Here is a 22,466-nt window from a genome sequence, read left to right as displayed (position 1 = left end):
TTTGCTGTTGACTCTGTTGGCCATGGTTGGTGACTAGTGACTGGTCCTTGGAGGATCGGCTCCCGCCGATGCATTTACAGATAAGCTCAATTTCGTTTTTGCTGACACTTAAGCATTGGCGGCCGCAGACAACCAAAGCTAAAGCTAAAGTTGAAGCCAAACCCAAACCTCAAGTGGAGATCACTTGCAATCGGAGCGGAGGTGGAGTTGTTGCACGTTTCTTTTTTTCTGTTTTCATTGAAATGAAAATTCCTGGTCGCAAAGTCACGGTTAAGTCAAGTTTTGTTGCACTCTGTTGACGATTGTTTTATTGCACACAGAGAGAGACCAATATTGTAGAGGATTATACACACGAAGGGTATTTGTGGCAGCTGCCAAAGCCGAAGCGATCTCTCGATGCCCCATGTAGCATGCGCGGGTAATTGTGAATGACAATAATTGTGAAGACATTCGTTTTTGACCTGGACTGGGGGACAAACTGACTTGGGGCATTCGGTGGAACGTGCAAGACATTGGCGCCAACAGCGCCACCCAATCTTATAGTCCAGACCGAGTGAATGTCATTGTAATGCAACAACTCCAAATACATTCCCAGAATGGCAGACGGATCGCTTGCTGTCTGTCCTGCTCTCCTGTCTGTCGATACTCACACACAGTGGGCAGTTCTCGGGTTTTTTTTTCTTTCTTTCGTGAACGAGTGAGGGACGCCTTAACATTTAATAACTTTCGCCTTAATTCATGTTGGCTGTCAGTGCATCGATTTTTCATAATTAAAACCGAATTGCAAACTGTGTGCAAAAGTTTGTAGGAGGTGCGCAACTCCGGCGTCTTTGAAATTGAATTCGTGTGCTGCCTTCAACTCGGACTTCGACTACGAGCTGTGGACTTGTGGAGTGGCAGCTACTGCCGACAACAACATTTCAAGGTGGTGCTATAATAAATGGTTAGGCAGATAGAGAATTCGCCAAGTCTTTCCTCTGTCTGTCTGTCTGTTTATCCCTCCATCGATGGCCACGTATCGAAGGTCTCGATCGTGATCGAAATCCATTAATCAAATCACTTAGTCTCGCTAAATAAACTTTCGAGTTCTCACTCGCCAAAGCACAATATGTGAAGAGTACTAAGTTTTGTGCTCGTTATTAACTATTGCAGCTTAAGAAAAGGACATTAAACGACTGTTCAATGTGATATGTAAAGATGCAGAAAATGTTGATTAATAAGAAGATAAATACAATTGTAATACAATTACAGTCATTTAAATAATAATTTAGAAAAATCTTTAAAAAGATGCTAGCAAGTCAATATTTTACAGAAAACCATCGAAATATATTTGTGCGGGAAATTATATATTATATATATATTAAATCACATTCAATAACTAAACATTTACATTATTTCCAAAAATGTAAAAAAAAAACTTGAAATTAAGACTTTTTATAGATTATTAGGTAGAAAATTTTTGATAATCTTCTGTTCCAGTAAATGTGCAATTAAACAAGATAATTACAAGTTCTGCACAAAACCTTTTTTCAGAAACTATTAAAAATTAAATTTTCTAATCTTTAGTTTCTAAAAAACCTTTTAAAAATTTAAGTGTTGATCTTTGCCAAGCTCAAGTTTCTATTCAAAATGAAATTGCATTTAACTGCTTATAAATGGTATGTAAATCGGAAATAATATAGTCAAGCAAAGAAAAGGCAATTGTGCGAGATATAATTAAATGAAAATGGCATAGTTAACAAGTATATAAATCAGCTGCACTGGCTCTTTCCGCCACAGAAGGGCACTTTCCCAGAAGGGAAATCCTTTCGCATGTCAACTGACAATAATTTTAACAGCACTTGACGACGCGACGGCAAATCCGAGTGTGCTTCTTCCCTCCCAACAAGAACTAAGAGTGAAACTACTATAAGTGGAAGCGTCACATATCCACAGGGAACTAAATAAAGAGACAAACTCGAGGTTGTCCTCCTCAAGATAATACGCAACAGGCGGCGCTATTTGAACATAGAAAGACGAAGAGAGAGAGAAGGGAGAAAGAGACGTATTTATATGCGATTGTTTTGGATGTTTCCTCGAGCATATTTCGGTGACATTTATGTGCCGCTGACGGCCAATGGCGGTAGCAACAAGAGAGCGACACAGAGCTCTAATTAAATTTAATAGCTGCAACGGCATCGAAACTTGGGCCAAAGCCACCAACGTGGACAACGTTGATGGCGGGGGAAATGCGAGTTGAAGTCGTAAACACATTTTGATTTGATTTTCTGGAAAGGATTTAGATTCAGTCGTTTCACAGCTCAAGTTGTCGGTTGTCGGTGCGTCTTTGCTTATGCGTTGATTGAATTGTCACCTCCGTTTTAATGACACACATGGCCACAAATGCCGAATGACGACGCCAAAATTCAAACAACTTCTAGAGCGTTTTTGATGTTTCTTTCTTGTGCGGCGCCAGCGTTGACATTTGTTTCACTAAGTTTTATTACACTTAATGCGGAATAAGGAATAGAGAGAGAAAACGAAGGAGTGCAGGAGACACTTTGCTGTAGTTTGCCAAAGGTGTCAGACGTTTTATGGCCCCTCTTGACGACCTGTTGAAAAGTTCATGGTCACTCACAATTTTACCTTCGAGAGTTCTCGACATTTACGATGATTCTTCGTTCCCATTTGAAATTCCCATTGCGGATTACGGCGTCGGCATTCGCCACGTTCATCAAAAGACAAATGCCTGAAATTACTTTCACCATCTCGCCCCGCATTTTATGCGACGGAAAAGGGAACTTCCTAAGAGCATAAATGAAACAGGCGAATCATTTATTCGGTTTAACTTTTCTTAAAAGTTTCCTATATAAATCTGAGAAAACAGTTTTTTATTGCTGGAATTATAAGGCTAGTTTCAGCTAATTTTATTTAAGTTCTGCCTTTAGGACTCGATAAAAATGGTTATGAATTTCAAATGTTAAATATTTATGCCATTATATTGCAAAACTAAAACTACAAGACTTAACATTGGTTTAATTTGAGGAAGGACAAATAAATCTATATTATATAGTTTACATTATGAATGGATCGATTGTGAAGAAAAGATTTTTACAAATTGTGTTTGAAGTTGAATATTGATTAAAAGCTTTTTATATAGGTTAAAGGAAATTTCGTAATACCCGTTTCATGCTTTTACGTTCAATTTATGTAAGTTCGCTAATTGATATTTTCTTCCGATAAAGCTAAAGCGTTGCCAGCGGACATGAGTATTCGCAGACAACAGTTAAGATTAATTTTAATGTCCCATTTGCCTACTAAAATGTCTTTGGCGATATGTCCGAACAAGCGTTGGAATTTGAACAAATTTACATATGTATGTACATTGTACATCGAAGTTTATCTACGTACAAATATTTTGATGAATAGTATTGTATGTATTTATTTATGTACTACTTCAATAATGAACATGGGCATTGCCAAACATGTTTGTTTGTTTATACTCACATCGCATCGCATATTTATTTCTACACACTTGAACATGCTAAATCATTTATATAAATGATTTGCACATACAAAGTACATACATATGTGTATGTAAAGAAGTGTGTGTGTGTGATGATGTGTGAGTATGTTTGGTATGTAAATAGTGTGAGGGGGGAGAAAAAGAGTTGAAGAAGGCGAAGAAACACCAGCTACATTTTTGTGTCCAGTCATTGTCAGTATGCAGCAAAAAATATTTTTAATTTGAATAAGTAATTCGAACAACAGCCGAAATCAAAAAAGGAAAAAACGAGCAACACACCAAAAAGTACAAAAAAAAGAGAGAGAAAAAAAAATACAAACAAGTCAAAACAAATGCGAAACAAGGAAAATTCAATTTACTCGCATGTCAAGCCGAATTGCCGGCTAGGTCAAACACGTTGATGGATGGATGAACGGACTGGCGGACAAATGGACAGACGGACGGACGGACGGATGGTTGGTTGGCTAGCTGAATGAAAGGGAAGAACAGCAACAACAACAACAATAACAAATACAAGTACAAGCTGAAAACGTTGGCAAAACGTTGCATGCTCGCCGATTGGGCGGTCCAATTGCCCCACCTAACTGACCCAGCCGACGGCAAACAATACCTGGCACACTAAAAAAAATTACAGTGTAAATTCAGGTGGATAAACGAGATAAATTGCAATGTAAATTCAAGTGACGAAAATTCGATTATCAAGTTTGTTGTCCTCAGAATTTAAAGAGGAATTGGATAGATTACAAATTTGAGTAGCATTATAAAACTCTTCATGGAATAAGATGGATGTTTGGTTTGTTATGGTACTATATTGGTTTGTGTTAATTCAACCTCTTACTACATGAATAAAATATAATACTTTATATATTTTATATTTATGGAAGGTACTAGGATGAAGGTTTTATTAATGAGGTACACAAATAATTTACAAAACGAAAGTTAAAATTGTTTACTTAAATATGGCAAAGATAATTTGGATCAAAATGATTTAGAATGTAGGGTTAACAATATAAGAAAAATGTGAGGAAATTCGTATATGAAATATACGTAGAATTACATAGACAGTAGATATCATAGATATTGTGAAGAAATCGCTTCGTTTCCATTCGAGACATAATTTCATATCCCTCTTTTTTCTCTTAGTGTATTTACTTACACACTCTCCCACTTACACCGTTAGTTGCATATATGTATATATTTCCATACATGAATTGAAACATAACAGCAAATGAAAATATAAATTGGTAAAGGTATGAGACGAGCCAAAGTTTTTAATTAATACAAAACTTGTAACATTTTATAAGCCGCTGCAGTAACTGCAGCTACAACTACAACTACAACTACAACTACTACCATAACTATTAGCCAGGCTCTGTAGCATGCCCAACTATATGTCTGAACATATATACATATACATCAATCGCTTTGCATGCGCCACAGAGCGAAAGGTGGAGGAGTTGGAGGAAAAGGGAAGAGGAAGTCGCGTCAGTCCATTTGGCAGGTCAAGAGTGTAACTCGAATTCGAATGTCCGTTGTAAATGCCAGGCAGAGTGTTATGGCCATGTTTCTCTGTGTTATGGCCAGCATGAATGCTGTGCTAACAGGCCAACTCAGCACAGCACCGCACAGCCCAGCACAGCCATCGTCGATGGCTGATTGTCGCCACGTATGAAGCTAGAAATTTAATTAAACTTGGAATGCAAACACAACATCTAACGGCAGGCAGAACAAGCAGCCAATACCAGCTCTGCATGCGGGATGCACTTGACCAGACTAGACAACAGTCGTGGACTCTACTCTGCCAGACAGTCTCTGAGTCACCCAAAGAGGTGGCTAGAAACTAGCGAGATTTGAGATAGAACTTTGGACATAAATACACCAGGGAAGACAGTTCAACCAAACTAAGTATATAATTTAGCCTGGTATCCTTTAATTCCTTACTATTGGATACTACACAAAATCATACACTTAGTTTCTCTCCTAGCTAAAGAAATTTAAAAATGTGAGATAGTATTTTAGTGAGTTCTAATAATGAAATTAAAAAAAAACGAAGTCATTTTCATATCAAGCAAATAAAGTTAAACTTAATGAAGCAGCACAGCACCAGTAAAAGTATATTATTGGAATTATCATTGAGAATAGAAATAATATATGAAAAACTTTTAATAATACCATCATAATAAATTCGACAATATTAAGATAGGTATAAGACAGATAGAGTAGAATATGCGATATTTATAAAATTATATATTTTTTTAATTCTCGACATAGTAAAAATTATTGACTTCAGTTTAATTAGTATAAAGTATGAAAATCCTATTCTCATTATAATAAATCTACAAAACAATTAACATTTAACATTCGATAATAGTAGGATGAGTATAAGATGTGCTTGAATTGCGTGGAACCGATGCGATTTATTTCTCTCTTTGTGCGTAAACTGGCCATAAAATATGGAATCGCTGGCACTGCGAGTGAATGCTTTTTCGGTTCTCTTTGGATGCCCCGAAGTTGAGACATTAGGCTAAGTGACAATTGTGCTCTGATTTATGGCTATTTCCGTCTCGTTGCGATTTCAGTGATTCGAAGAATTGCAAGCGCCGCTAATGAGCAGATTCCCCATGCCCCCAACCCTCGATCGCACTTGGCGTGGTGTGGATGATGCACGCGATTAATTGATTGCACTTATGCCTCTCAAGATTTGCATATATACACACATACAAGGCGTTGCGGAATCCATTATTTCCGAGAACATTGCATTTTGTACGGCAATTAGTTCGCATAAGTTGGAGCATAATGCTCGTTTACGAGTCGGATTGTTGGATTGCCACCACTGGATTATGTGCTGGATGCTGGATGTTGGGACACTGCCTTGGACCCAAACCCTCAATGGCAGGCATGTTCGCTTGCGGCTGGCATAAATCATCTTCCATTTGTGCCGACGCCAGGGGCAGGGGCCGGGGTCAGAGAGCTGAGGGTCTTGGGGACATGGGACTCAACAAAAATACTCGCATGTTGTAACCGAAAATTTTCATCTAATTGAGAGACACACGACGCCCCGAAAACACACATTATTCTCGACTCTTTTAGCACATATTTTTAGGGGAAAACATACGAGTTTTTCTCATAGAGAGGGATCGCCCACCCGTAATTCTTCCGTTTTGAGTGGTGTAAAAAATAGAAAAGTTGTTTATAATATTTTCGGGTGCAAGTTAATTTATAGGCATTTAATTTGACATTTATATACAACAATAAGTTACCCCACAGAGCCACCACAAACAATCCACCCCTCGTCTATCTCTGTGGCTGAATTCTTAACAATTTCCGACAATTCAAATTGTGGCCGACTTTTCAATATATACGACGACGAGATTGTACATCTAGCACTAAGCATATGCAAAGTATCTACACTAAGAACTTAGTTAAACATGTGTTCTTAGTGCATGTTCAGAAAAAAGCGACAAAAACAACAAGAAACAGAGAACGAAATCATTGTGATGAGAGAACAAATATAAACACGTGTTGTTCTGTCAAATGCTTGTACCCGAAATGGAAATTACTTGTACCAAGGGCTATCCTTTTCATGCTATACCCTGTGAGTATTGCGAAAAGGGTATTGTAAAGGAATGTGAGGGAATTCCAATGGTAGACCACGAATTTTGGATCAGCATTACAATAGTATCAAATTTAAGATCTAGATTCTAGAACATAGAAATCGGTATATTGATCGATACAATCCATACACAACTTATTGTCTTGTATTTATAATTGATTTTGTTTTTAAGTTTTTAAGCAATCATGTCTTCGGCAATATGCAGTAAAAAATAACAGGTGGTTTATTAACCGTCTGCTTAACGTGTTCAACTTGCAGCCGATTATATTCAGAACTTTTCATTTCTTTTTGAAATATATAATTAAAGTCTGTATTATATTTTATATGCTGAAAAATGACAAAAATTGCATGATTTCTGAAGGGCAAGAATATATATCTCTCTTTACAAAGATACAATTTCTGTAAACTCTTTGATCTCTGAGCCAATGATTACAAGAGATCAATCAATTTTATAGACACCTATAAACCTGATAACTGAGCTATTTATATTTTTTAAATTATTATAAATTCAAATATTTTTTTTGGAAAAATGTGGATTTTTTACTCATGACTTCTAGAAAGCGGAAAAAGTGTATTTTTTTAAAGTCTCAAAGGAAAATATCGCCATCCATTTTGTTTAAGCTCTTTGATCTCGAAGACTATAACAATAAGAGACTTTCCATTTCCTCTACAGACACTTTTCATAAACGTCATTTTCTTAAATTAAATTAAATTATCCTAATATTGTGTATGTTTGTTAAATATACCTATATCTTTTTCCTACGGGATCGGCGAAAAATTTGCTATAAGCTCGGAGCCTAAATTCCTGCACGCAGGATATCTGTTCGGCTAGCAAATCTTAGAGAGTTGTTATTTATTTTTTTTTTTCATTTTATTCGTTGGTTTTTTTCCAACTTTTTTTTGGTCAACTCTTGCAGTGTCGGGTTAGTGCCGCCTTGTCTAATGGCGATTGGAGCGTGTTTGAGGCCCACGCGAGAAACAGCGGAACGACGCCCACTTCAGAAACATGCACTACAAGTGCTAAAAATTCTGAAAACATATTTCACAATTAATTGTCACAGCAACTGTGGCACCACCGCTGCCGCTGCTGCCGCTGCTGTTGTCGCTATGCCTTGGTGCACGTTGCTGCCGTTGCTCGACGCGGCTGTCATTATATTTTTCTCGCATTTTTAAAAGTTGTTCGACATGGCAAAAACAACGCGTTGCTGCTTAATTTGTCGTAATTAATGCTTATGAATAGTTTGTACTTGTCTTTATTTGTTAGAGCAAATTTCAGATAATTCGAGGTCGATCTTTTGCTTGGGAAGTAAACTGAGTATCAAAGAAGGAAATTGGACTTAAATACTAAAAGTAAGTAGTTTTAACTGTGACTTACTTGCAGCTTGACGAGCACTGGATCATCGGTAGCTAGCTTGGCCAACTCCTGGTAATTAGCTTTGGCCATGGCCACAATCCATTCCTTAGCCTTGGGATGTGCCAGTGTCACCTCCGCGGCATCCTTTTCCTCAATTAATTGCTGCGGAAAAAAAAGACATAAAAAGACAATGGCAACCATAGGGCATAAATTAATTATACATGTTGTAGCGGCAGCTTTTAGCGGAAGATTGAACTAGGAGTTAGAAGGGGTGGGGGGTAAAGGGGTGTGAAGTGCCAACAAACAAATACCAAAACCAAAAAAAAGAACAACAACGGGAATAAAACATAGAAAGCCCATTGAAAGCATTAACGCCAACACACATGAGCAACGCGTCTTAGAATCCATGTTCCAAACACACACGCATGTTGAGTGTGTGTGTGTGTGTGTGTGTTGTCTAATGTGTGCGCCAATCTTTGCGGCAACCAAGGGTTGTGGGTGGTAGTGGTGGTGGGGGAAAGGGGCTGCTGTAAAAGCTGAGCATAATTATGCGCACGCATTCAACGTCGCCATCGCCATGTTCTTCCCATAATTATGAAGGTAATAATTTTTATTTATTAGGCGCGTGCTTTAGGCAGATTGTGCGACGGGTTCTTTTCTTTCTTTTGAAATGTGAAATAGACTGGGAGCCATCGCATCCCCTGCCATCTCAACAGCAAGTAAGGAAAGCGAAGGATGAGTGTGGTTGACTGAGAGATACCCGATAGACTTGCATTAACTGATAATCCATTTATTTGTAATACCAATAAACGTAATGAAATTTCCAGGGATGATTATAAAAATGATTACTATCGTCTGTACTAAAACTATAAAAATCCGCATTTTGTGATATAAAGGTCGTTGCTGAAATCTCAAACAATATTGAAATGTATGGGCATAATAGGAGCATTGTTAATCAATTTGGTATCTGTAAGCATAGAAGTTTGGATATGAATAGGCAGAGAGAATAATGGACAGGGATGATTTGATTATATTATTACTAAAAAGTTAAACTCTGAGTCGGATAATATAAACTGAACACACCCTTCTAATCACAGCCTGCCGGGTATAAATACCCAAAAACGTAACCCCCGGCGCAAGTTGTTGTTCTCATTTGGTTTTTTGTTGTCGGTGATTTACACATTTCTCGGGACTCCAGAGTGGAGAGGCATCGTGGCATCGTAGTGGGTGTGGGCCACCACGCATTCCTACTGATAATGAGCACTCTAATGAGCGAGGGGCAAACGCACACACACACACACATGTGCCACCAAAAGTGAAAGAAGAAAGGAAAGGGAGCTGGAGTGGGGGTGGAACAAGAGGCAAACATGTGTGCCTTATATTTACGAGCGCGGAAAACATTTTCGGCAACTAATTATCCATTCGCATAATGTTCGCGATGCTAACAAGATGCAGGAGAAGAGGCCAAAAGAGTACAAAATGTTCATTGTTGTTGCCCTCTTACTCTTGTTGTTGTGTTGCTGTGTTTACCTGAGCGCCATTTGCCATTGTGTTGCAAAAAGGATACACGGATGCGGCGCTTAGCCCGCAGGATGTGGCACGAGTGCGTGTGCCACACGATGCTCCGCTCACTCGCTGCTTTCTTTCATTTCATACTCGTACTCGTATTTACACGCCACTTGACTTTGCCAAGTGCCTCGCTTCAGTTGCTTCAGAGCTCTGAGCACTGAGCTTAGCTCGGCAGCATTTTTCCAATTATTCGCCACCCCCGCGGGCTCAGGTAAACGTGTCCGCCATTTGCAAAATGCCGAATACCGAACATCGAGTGTGTGCCGACTGCCGTATCGAGAAAGCGGGGAATCCCCCGAACGACACAACGACAAACAAGGTGAGCTCGAGTTGAGTGGAATTGAGTTGAGTTGAGGGCGAGCCGACTGAAACAGCAACTGAACAGCTCGGAAACATAACAGGACAAACATTGAAAAGTAAGGCCCCAGGCAAAGTGGCCATGTCAATGCTAAACAAAAGAACAGACTCGCCCACAGTCCAAACCCTCGGCACTCCTCTCTACGGTCCCCTCACCATCCAACGCGAAGCCCACCCACATTCGTCATTGCATGGGGTATATGTTGCCTTTTACGGCTTGCAAACTGCCAGCATAAAAAAAGTGAGCAAGAACGTTAAAGTTGAGACTGATCGGCAGCGGAGAACTCGCTAGGCAAAGACATATTCAAATAAACAAAATTAAAAGCAGATTGTTAATGAGAAAAAACGTGAAACCCAATCCAACTCTCTAAGTTATATTCTGCATAAGTTATATTCGAGTAAAGTCTGTTAGTTTTGTTGCTCTAGTTCTCATAGACTTTAATGTCTCCTAAAGTCTATGAATATGCGGTCAGGAGACTAAGTATTCTCCATTTATTTGCAAGCAAAGCTAAGAGCTTGGCTTAATTTTATACTAGATCTGCGTAAGCCCATTTGAAATATGTTCCATAAATTTCATAGTTTAAATATTTAAAGATCCGTTGAAGTATAGCAGCGTATAGACAGACAGCCAACAAGTTTTCATGACTCTCTAGTTAATCTTCTTTGCTGATCACCAATCTCTCAATTCAATTAAACTATTTCGTTCCATACAAAATCACTCCTTTAGCATACCCAACTACGTTACAAGTTGGCGAGCATAAAAGTCGAGCAGAAAGAGCAGCGAAAGCGAGTTGGCTGGGACCTTGTCTATTTGCTCATTTCTCCCCAATCGCTTGTTTGTTGCCTGGCTTTCTTATGTCCTGTGTGTCCCTTTATGCAAGATATTATATCACACTGCTGGCCGTTGTTGTCCTCCACCACCGCCAAGCCGCAACCGAGAGCAGAGCAGAGCAGAGAGCAGCCCTGCAAACCGAGTCCCGACCATGGCCATGTCCTGTGCGCTGCTCTTTGCTGCGTTGTGTCCTTTCTGTGTTTGCGTTTGCCTCCCGAAACTTACCTTTGGCTCCCTTGAAAAACGGATGAAGCCACAAAATGGTCATGTTTGCCATTGTCCGTTCCGAGCGCACTGTGTTTCCATCCAATGCCAATGCCGTTGTCGTCGTCATCGTCGTTGGATGTGTGGAGGCGGCACCATCGGTGGCAGTGGCATGGGGCAGGGACTGTGTGGCATTGACGACGCTCGACATTGTTGCTGTTGTAAATTTAACCGCTTCGGGACACACTGCGTTGTTGTTTAACAGCAATAACAACTTTTGGTTTGTTTCCTTACATTTTTAATTGGGTCCTTTGTGGTTGGCCTGGCCGTGATGAGAATAGCTTTGCCTAACTAATTTCTATTGCTGCTTATTGGCTATGTTAACATGTTTCACCAACTTGTTTTTATGCAAAAAGGGTTTCATTCCGTCCTTGTCTCCCACTCTCTTTCTTCCTCTTTCTCTCTTTTTCTATCGCTCCCCCTCTTTTGCTATCTGTGTGTCCAACTGTCCTCAGTTTGGGGTTTTAATATGCATATTGGGACACGGATCTGGCCACCAAAGTACCTTCTGGGTTAATAAAAATATATGTGGTTTGTTTGATGCTACAGTCACTCTTCATTTCGATGTATTTAAAGTTAATCCGCAATGAAAAGGAGCCAAAGTTATCGCTTTAAAGTTCTTTAATGAAAACTACGGGATACCCGTATTTTAAAGTAGAGAAAACTTTATAAACACTTCTCATTCATGAAGAAGTCACAAATTCGCTGTAGACATTACATTTACATGGCGGCGAATTCGCAAGCTAGCTTATCAGTACTCAGTCAAATTCGCTTAAAGGCGAATTGCCATCAGGCGATCTACATGCAGTCAAATGGAAGCAAATAGCGAATTCAAGCTCCTGGCAAAGAGAGTTGTGTTCAATGCAGAAGAAGAGTGTTCAAGATAGCATGTGTGCGAGAACAGCACAGCCACAGTTCAAGGTAACTTTACATACTGACTAGTGCAATTAATCAATAGCTGTCTCCCTCTTGCATGCAAGCGTGTTGTCGTCTAAATAAATATTTGTTTTAACATTACTAATAATGAGTTTTATGCTGATAACAACAACGTGTAACAAGTAAGGTTTAATTTCAAACATTGCCTCGACACACGCACATTAATCAATAGCTAAAATACGGACAGTGGGTGCTGACTAAATGCACAAACTGCCAACTCATTGGGCTAATTAAAAACGCTCGAATCGAATTTAATTGATCAGCTAGATCGCCAGGCCAGATCAGCCCGTAGCTATTACAATCATTACAGTTGCGGCGCCAAAATTTCACGGTTCATATTGATGGATCTGATGGATACGTCAGTCTGTTCAGCCTTATATCGCGGGAAAATACAATATTATATATCATATCGTATAAGTAGTTGTGTGTGCTTGTGCATTGGGAAGATGATCGAGATCCCATTTCAAAAACTCTTTCATGAATGATTTGGCACTTTCCTTTTGCTCGCTGTATTTTTTGTTTTTGGCTTTCTTGATGATTAATAATTTTTTTGATTAAACAAAAAATCCGTCAAGCAATTCGTTGCCTTAAAGATTGTTGGCGCCGTCTGCTTTTTAATTTTTCTTTTCAATATTTTATGTTGAATTATCTTGTTAGCGAACAGATTTGTTAACAATTTTCATAGTTTACTGTTCAGTCGATTACAATGATTGGCAGTATTACAAGCTGTCTACTTTCTTGATGATAGAACGTTGTTATGGGCGAACTCTTTCTTTTTATAACAAATAAATTTAATAGGTTCAGAGTTTTTAACTTGGAAATACAATGTCTTATAAAGGTTGCTTTTATCAAGTTGCCAAAGTTAGGGTACTTATAAATAATATTTGAATAAATATTTGAATTTGATGTTTTAAACAAAATTCTGAATTATCTTGAGCGAGTTCAAAAATAGTCAATCTGTGGTTTTGTGCAAAATAAACTAAGAATAAAAATGCTTTTATGTTTTTAGTTTCTTTTGGCTTTTTCGTGGAGTGATATACGCTTCCTATTTGATGCATGTAATTGGGCAGCATTAATCCGGAAACATGAAAAACGTGAGAAACTGAAGATAAACACAAAGTTCTTAGTCGTTTCCTTATATGCACTCGCATCTCATGGTCATGTAACATACTTGGATGGTGTAGAAGTATCTGTATATCTGTTCGCTTCACAAATAGGCACTTAAGTCGATGCTGTTGCCTTTAGTGTATTTTAGTGAGTAGTTTTTATAGCGCTTGACGTGCAGTTGACAATCTGAGTTTGACGTATTTCTACTGCTGCGACTGTCTAACTGAGAGATTGAGACTGAGTATCATGCATCAATGTGTTGTTGTATGGGGTAAAGATACACACGCACACACTTCTTCTGGTCGATGTTCTTTGCTAGGATGATTTATGCACTCGCCTATACCTTATGCCTAAAAACCCAAATTCTTTTGATTGACAGCTCTGAGTGGATGACAGTTGTTTGACAATTCAACCCAATTGTAATTGCCGGCATCTTTAGCTCGGCAACATTTCCTTTCGTTCAAGCGATTTTCTCGTAACGCTTGACAAATTTCAACATGTTGTCGCCTTTTATTGCCAGACATCTGCAGTGGCCGAAGATACAGAAATATATCTACATGTGCATTCTATCTATTGCTAGTTGCATGCAACTCATTTGCTTACTACAACAACTCTAAAAATATTCTAAATCTTGTCAAGAACAAATTACTAAACTCATTTGCTTAAAACATGTAAAGTTTTGAATATGTATCAGACTCGGAAGGAAACGAAAAATGAAATAATTAGCCTCAGTAATTAGAAACTATTTAAAATAAAAAAATGGAAAATACATATTTTATGTAGTTAGGAATATATCTAATATCTTTAAATGTGCAATTATATGTCGATTTATTATTGTATAAGAAAAGAGAAAAAGTTTCAAATTTTATAAAAACTTTCGTTAGAAATGACAACACATTCTTGGTCACATAATTCTCAACATATATTAAAAAGCTCTGTTAAAGTGCATATTAGAAGTTATACAAAATTGCGCTTTATCATAGTAGTTTATGAGTGAAATGATATATTAAGGAGAGGTTAAACCTATTCTACATAATACTATATCACAACATAAAACTATATCATTCTCAAAGTACAATTCTAACGGAAAAATAACAGAAGAATGGGCAGACACAATAACTAATGGGTCAAAAAGTCGTGAGATTAAGACCTTTTGCAGCGGGTGTTTGGACATTTTATGAATCTTACATTTTATGTGTCCACGAATAAACTTAATGGGATTTACAATGTTCGAATGTGCTGGTGTCAAGTCTGTGAAGTTTAAGCGCATTGGTCACAAGCCAGCAGTTCCACTCGAGCAAGAAGCGAGTGACTGAGAACAGACCCTCATTCTGACAAGATATTGAAGCTTTTCAAAACAAGTGAACTGATCTCAAAGATAAAATACTATATATAGTACTAGTTAGCTAAGAATTCATTTAGCTATTTTCGAGCAATGCAAACATAAAGTTCTTGCGTCATAAGGTAAATATTTAAACTCTTTGTAGTTGAACAGGGGAAAAAAGAAGAAAATCGACAGACAGATTCCCCAGTATAAACAATTCCCACAGGAAATGGGTCTAGGTAGAAAGACAACTTGGATGCGCTGGGCAGGCAGGCAGCAAACGATGCGAGACGATACGTTTTTGCACCCACAACCCGCATTCTACACTCCAAAGACAAATCCAAAACCGGTTTACCGGAAAGAATATTACTTATATGTTTATAGTGGAGTCTTTGCCTACCTTCTCTGGCTTCTTTTTGGCGGGTGGTGAGATGATTTTAGCCTCTTCCTCAGATGCCATGCGATTGAATTTACGCGTTGCCTCCTTAACACTCATGGGATTTTCGGCCACATCGCCCTCGGCACCTGAGACTTTCTCTGCGGCCGAACTGTCGGTAGAAGCACCGGATGAGAAGGAGAAACGTGGTATATTCTCCTTGTTTGCAGTTTCATCCAGCGAATTAGCACGCGATATGGACTTGGCCTCCGATTTCTTGGGCGTTTCCACTTCTGCTTCGACTTCAGGCGTCGCTGCCGGTTGCAGCTCGAGACGAGCTGGATCAATACGTTGCATGGCGACTGTAAACTCATTGACGCACTCGCGATAGCTTTCCACCTGCTCCCGATGAACTGCAACTCCAGTGATGGCCGCTGGAGGAGCGGCCACTGAAGGAGCTGCCACAGGAGCACTTACCACTGGAGCACCTGCCACAGGAGGAGATTGCACCTCGGGTGGAGCTTTGTAGGGCGGCGGTTGTCTCAAAGGCGACGCAACACTGTCGTTCATAGACACTATGGAACTGGCACCTGGACTGGAAGGCACTGATGCAATTCCAGCTGCTTCCACGGCACGTTCCACGACATCGTCAGCTGGACACTCGTTGATATACTTCTTACGAAGTATCAAATATTTCTGATTGTTTTCATTTTTAATCGTCGAAAGCAACGTCACGTATGTTTTGAAACGTTTGCGTGCCTCCGCTTCATCTGTAAATACCATAAAAGCAAATTGCAGTTGTGATTTAGTTGAATGCAACAGGTTGTTGCTGTTGCTTCGCGTAGTTAACGTCATACGCAGTCATCAATGTTTTGGGAAGTCTGACTCACTTTGTGTGTGCGTTAGATATTTCTTGAAATGCTTAACCAGCGCATGGTTTGTCACTTTGCCGTCGTTCTGCAGCATATAATTGCGTATATCCACAATTGATAGCTGTTTCGTATTGTCTATTGCACTCATTTTAATTAAATTCCAATTGTACACGAATTAATAGCAAACACTTTATTTTGCGCAAAACCTAAACAAACATACTGACGCCAGGGCTGCCGAGCACTTAGCGTCAGCTGGCTTGCAGCGCACAAAACGAGTGTCGGCCCTGGCGCCTCGTGGAAAAAAGCTTGCTGCTATGAGCGAGTTTACTTGCTTACAAATGCCAAAGCGGCTTGGTAGAGATTTTTTTTATGAATTTATAATTAATTTTTTTTATTGAAATATTTTATTAGGTTGCGTGAATATATTGCAGAATTATTATTTATAAATATTACTATTTTTACTTTGTTCGTATTTATAGTTAAAATATTCGCTCCACTGAAAAAATAAGACGATGAATTCGTATTAAAAGATATTTTAAATACAGCAATATAAGGAAGAAGTTGGCTTTTTTCTTATTAATATATTTTTCGACTAAGCAATACATTTTAAATTAAATTTACTTCCTTAATTTGTATGTCTGCAATTACATTTAATTAGTAAATATCATATTGGTATTTTTTTTTTAAATGTGTTCATATTTTTTTTTAAAAACGTTCTGGAAGAAAATAATGTATAATAAAAAAATACTATAAATCATATTTATTTAAGTAAATTAATAATAATTCAATAGTAGTACATTTACATTACATTTCACAGTAAACTGCATATTGTAAAATAACCTTATCAATCGGATTATAAACAATTTGTCTTTATAAAAATCTCCCTAGATGATACTCTTTTTTGGCGTTCAAAAGTAAACCATTACCATTTACAAAGACATACAAATTGTGTAAATTTGGCAATTTGACCGCAACTGATATATGCAAAGATACTGTCGCAATCAGGCAATGAGATTAAGCACTCGAACACTTTGTTTTGTGGGCGGAATGTTAAGTCTGCAAGGAGGGGTGAGGAATAAAAGGGCGCTCGTACCATATGAGAAAAGTGTTAATTTCATTTTCGATTTGCCAAAATGCGATTGCCAAGGAAATTGTCGAAAGGCCGTCGTCATTTATCATCTGCACATGCGAGCAGAGCTCGTAGATTCATTCTTGCCTGTCAGCCAAGCCAGTCACAGGCAGCCACAGGAGCTTAGCTTCAGCTTCAGCTACAGTTTCGTTTCAGGCTGCTGTAGATGTTGTTGTCTGGGCCCAAATGTTTCTCTGTCTCTCTTTCTCTGTTGGCTGCAACGACGTCGATGAGAACGGCAAATACGACAATGGCTTATGTGGTTACACAGATTGGGATTGTATCTTTCACTTACATTTCAAGTTTCAAATGTCAAATTGTTTTGTTGTCTCACTGAGCTCACTCCACCCATTGCTCCTCTATCTCAATGTCCATGTCCATGCTCAGGCAAAGACTCCAACTCAAACTCAAACTCAGGCTGCAGCTCAAGCTCAGACGACAGTCGACAACCGGGAGTTGAAAATTTACATTTGCATTTTGCAATTACCAACTGTATAATTTTCTATTAAGTCACATACATTTTAGAAGGGGATTTTTAATACGTATTACGATCTGATGTTTATAATTAAAACCCATTTCATTTCAATTCATTCTTTAGTTCAATATTAACTTTAATAATGCTTATTAAATTTTGTAGACAAAGTATCATTTTAATTGAAGTAATGATATATTCGAAACGGTTTTTAAGTAGTACTTACTATTAGTAAGTAGTACATAGTAGTCAGAACTTGAATACAAATTTAAAAAGGTGTTGAAAATTCAAAAATTAAAAATATTTCGTATCATATTTATATTTTATAATTTAAAAAATGTAATTTATCTATTAATAATTTAGTCTTTAATATAGCTATGCAGAAATATTGGTTTTTAATATTTTTGAACAAGTATTTTTTGTTTATTTATGACAGTTCCCAGGACAGTTAAAGAAATAAAATGCAATACTAACTGTGCAATAAATATAACTTACAGATATGTTGAAGTCTTAATATATTTAATTTACTGCAATCATTTAAAAATGATGTAAGTACTACAAAGAAAAAAGAGACAGAATTGTGTTACATATGATACGAGCATTACAAAATGGAAAAATATAGTTTAGTCTGTCGTGTGCAATATGCATTATGTAATTCCTTCCATGTTGCCACTCGAATGTTGCCAAAGTAAACCACAAAGTGCCAAAATGGTGTCGTTGCCGAGTGTGGCACGTTAGTTGGCATTCATTTGTAGCATGATTGAGCAATTGTCGCCGATTGTTCCAAGAAGTGGCGCCTGATAAGCGCCACAAATTAAATGAAATATATTTTATGAAGCTGCAAACTGGCAACTGGCAAAGTGTTTGGCGCTGCCAAATGCCACGATTACCAGAGAATGTAAACGTCTGGCCAAGTCGATGATGCCAGAGGAGCGTCGGGAGTTTGAAGCGAGGGCGAGCAATGGAATCCGTCGTGAAGTTCCTGTACCAGCTCCTTCTGCTCCTCCTGCCCTGGCTCTCGAATTGTCGCTTGGTCTGTCTTTCTGGTCCTCTTCCTTGGCCTTCGCCGTCCTCGTTTGCGATTGTCGTTTGGCGTTTGGCGTCTATTCCGACTGCTGACAACAAAACAGCTCCGATCGTCGATAGCTGCAACGTTTGTCTTGTTATGGCGGGGCTGCTGCTGAAGTATAATTGGCAATTGGGAATGGGCTTATTCACTTTTATGACTCTTTTTATACCCGTTACTTGTGGAGGTAAAAAAGGGTAACACAACTTTGTGATGAAATGGATGTAGTAAGCAGGTTAAGTTATGTATTTTATATTATCTTTCGTTTGTTTAAACACCTACACAAGCTAAAGACAGAAAATATTCATGTAAGTTCTGTGCAGATGAAATGTAAATCAAATTTTGCGTACAATGCTTAAAGACTTTTTTTAAATAAAAAATTGTGGTTTTAAAGTTTAAGACTTTGTGTAGAAAAAAATAGGAGTCACAATTTGAATATTTTCTTTAAATTTAATTACGATCATGAAAGACTTCTTAATGTTTTTTTTTAATAATATGTTATAGAGCGAAAATAAAAACTTTTTATTTGTTTATTTTCAAATTTAAAAACACATAGTAAATACTTATACTTTATATGCTTAATCTTATTTTTTGAAAGCCTTAGTGTAGATAGAAGGTATCTCAAAGTCGTGCACGCTCGAGCGCAGCTTCTTTTTTGCAGCCTAGCTTCTTCGGCTGGTCGTCGAGTACATACTGAGTACTTGGTCTATCTATTTCAGTCACATCGAAGTCGTGGCTGCTTGTTTGTATGTTTCCTCTTGGCTTTCCCACTTGAAGCTGTCTGTTTTTGGTTTTTTTTTTTGTTTTTGCTGCTCTTGCTGTTGTTGTTGCTGTTGTCTGTGCTGTCGGTTCCCTGTTGACCCCCGGCGAGTGGCGCCTAAAGTAACATGCGAGCTTCTTTCCAAACCCAATGGCCACAATATCGATCTCGATGCCGTCCACAGCTGTCACAAGCTTCAGACTTTTCCCAAATCGTTTTGTGAGATTTATTATGGGCCGCATTGAGTTGTGATCGGCCAAAGTTAAACTGTTGCCCAATAGCAGCTGTCTGGCTTTCCACACGGACTTGGGGTTGGCGTAGTCCTTTAAGTGCTGCCATGCTCTGCCCTGCCCTGTCTCGTTCTGTCCTGGTTAACGTCGTCATCGGCATCATTATTGAACCATTACCAAATGAGCAGTGCGCATTATAAATGAGCACATAAAACATAAACGTTGTCGTTGCGTTCGCTGAGCTCGAGAGCCGATTATTGCAATTTAACACCCCCGCCTCAACTCTGAGCGGGACCCTCAAAAACACACACACACACATCAATCCATCCGTCCGTCTGTCTCTCTGTCGTCGACGTCATATGCTGCTATTTCCGCATGTCCTTCAGCCAGGGAACACATTCAGATGCTCAGGGTACGGTCTGCGGTCAAATGCTTTAACTCGCCCCGGGATTTTGGGCTCGTTTCGCTCGGCTTAGCCTCAGCTCCCAAGTGGGATTATGTCACTTTCCTCACTGACATTTGCATTTTGATTGACAAACTCATTTAACAGCACGACCTCTCTCTCTTTCACTTCCTCTCACTCTCTGCCTCTGTCTCTTTCGCTATTGTTTGTCAGGCGCTTAGCAGGATTTCCCAATTACACCTACTATATACGATTTTGAGAGTATTTCGAGTGCAAAGAGCAAACAACAAATACTTTGACATTTAATGTATTTGTGCACTTGCAACTGTTTAGCGCATTGTCTTCAGGGTTGTTGGTCCTGACAAAAGGACTTCGACTCCATCTGGCTATTGATTTCTAAATTGAGAGCACACTCATTCTATTTATTTCAATTATTCAGATACAATGACAGACAGCTTCACTTTAGTTAACGTTGTCAGAGATGTAAGAATCACAGAGTGTACTGATTTTGAAGGACTTGGCCTAGTTGTATTCTTTTTTCATATTCATAACATAAATTAATAAATAGTAACAATAATGTATTTTCTGCCTAAAAGTTTGATAGGTATTCGAAGAGATTTTTTTTGTACTCAACTGAAACAAGTAATTAGCTTTCTATTCTTTTTGTTGCAAAAATTGAATAAATTCATACCTAATATTTAATGTACATTTGGGTTTTAGAAAAATATTTATAAGTTTGTATGTTTATTAGAGTAAAGTAGTGGCTATAAATTTTAGCTTAAAGATTAGTTAAAGTTTTAACATATTTTAATACATGTAATGCTTTTAGATAAACGAAATTGATTGAGATTTTTAAAGAATGTTGAGTCGATGGCCTTAGTAGCTAGCATTCTCTTCTTTTAGGTATTATATTATTTTATATAATAATTTATATTGTAAATAAATAAATAATAAAAATATATTTTAAAAAACTATCGCAATGATCTTACTTGGATAACTAACTAACGCGTTATGATGGAAGTTTTAACATCGCCAAGGTTATAAGAATGCTCACTATGATTAAGTCAGAAATTACTTTAGGTAATTTATTAATTTATATATTAGAATTGTTCTAGAACTGTTCTAGAAACTACATATTATTTTCCACATCAAGTTATGTATTTACTAAAAAAGCGATAAAGTAAATGTAGATATGTACATGTGTAGCGATCGAAATCATTTAAAAATTCATTGCAATTAGATTGTTTGGTAAAAATATATGTATATGGTATACGAGTGATTGAAATTTTCATATAGATATCTGGCAAAGTGCTTGGCGCAGCACTTTACACACATTTTAAATGTTATAATGGAAATCAATTATGTAACAGAGCCGACGACGCTGCTTCCATTTGACAATTTTTATGTTTTGTGACATCCATTAAAGTCGTGCCCGCTGACAATGACAACAGCAACAGCAACAGCCACAATAACAACAAGAACAACTGCAGGCAATGCCAAAAACAAAAACAAAAACAAAAACAAAAACAAAAACAAAAACAAAAACAAAAACAAAAACAAAAACAAAAACAAAAACAAAAACAAAAACAAAAACAAAAACAATACTCATATAGTGCGTGTCCCGTCCGCTCTATTGTTAATGTCCCCCCCGTCCGTCATTGCTTTTGGCTGGCTGTCTCTCTCTTCCTCTTTCTCTTTCGCTCTGCCCTCGTCTTCATCATGTACGTTATCCTGGGCCTCAGAATGAGGCTCAAAACTCTGACTGGCAGAGCTGGCAAGCTGGTTGGCAGTCCCCGTGTCAGTCGGCGGAGTGTTGTGACAGTTTTGCAGGCGAATAATCAAAATAAAAATACAAATAATTCATTTTTCATGGTGGTACGTTATGCCCTGTTTTTTTTCGCTTTGGTTTCGACTCGATCTGGGTTTGGGTTTGATTTTGGATTGCCATTTTGGCGTGGCTATTTTGAAATTGATATATGCATAAACCGCAGTGACAGATGTTGCAATTAAAACGGCATAAAATGCGCGTCCCGTTCCATACACACACACACTCAGCCCTTGATGCGGCTAATGGCTGAGAGGGCTGGCAGGACGAGGGTGAGAATGAGGATGAGGATGAAAACGAGGACTCACCCTGCATCTGCATGACATTTATGCGAGAATAGTGGCGCGAAAAGTGAACACTGTCAGACGGAACGACAGCTCAATTGTCGAAAATAGGTTTAAGTGGCAGCAAACTGATTTGTAAGTAAGAGATCTACCTCTATTTCTACACCTCTCTTTCTACCCCTCTCTGT

At 38.2% G+C, this 22,466-nt stretch overlaps 1 protein-coding gene across 3 annotated transcripts in view; it reads right to left on the bottom strand.

The window, feature by feature from the left end:
• LOC133841784 (uncharacterized) overlaps positions 1-16,350 on the bottom strand; it is a 36,807-nt gene extending 20,457 nt beyond the window's left edge. The window contains exons 1-4 of one of the 3 annotated variants that reach the window (XM_062274514.1): positions 16,128-16,350; positions 15,262-16,007; positions 8,494-8,634; positions 8,376-8,429 (exon numbers count right to left, since the gene is read on the bottom strand). In XM_062274514.1, coding sequence (XP_062130498.1) covers positions 8,391-8,429; positions 8,494-8,634; positions 15,262-16,007; positions 16,128-16,257 — 1,056 coding nt within the window. In that variant the 5' untranslated portion in view covers positions 16,258-16,350 and the 3' untranslated portion in view covers positions 8,376-8,390. Of the gene's footprint in view, positions 1-8,375; positions 8,430-8,473; positions 8,635-15,261; positions 16,008-16,127 lie in introns of those variants that run through there. The other 2 variants (XM_062274515.1, XM_062274513.1) reach the window with 2 other exon arrangements.
• Between the last annotated feature and the right edge of the window lie 6,116 nt (positions 16,351-22,466).

The sequence above is a fragment of the Drosophila sulfurigaster genome, chromosome 3 (assembly GCF_023558435.1).
Source record: "Drosophila sulfurigaster albostrigata strain 15112-1811.04 chromosome 3, ASM2355843v2, whole genome shotgun sequence".
NCBI lineage: Eukaryota > Metazoa > Arthropoda > Insecta > Diptera > Drosophilidae > Drosophila > Drosophila sulfurigaster.
This window is presented reverse-complemented; position numbering and strand designations above follow the sequence as displayed.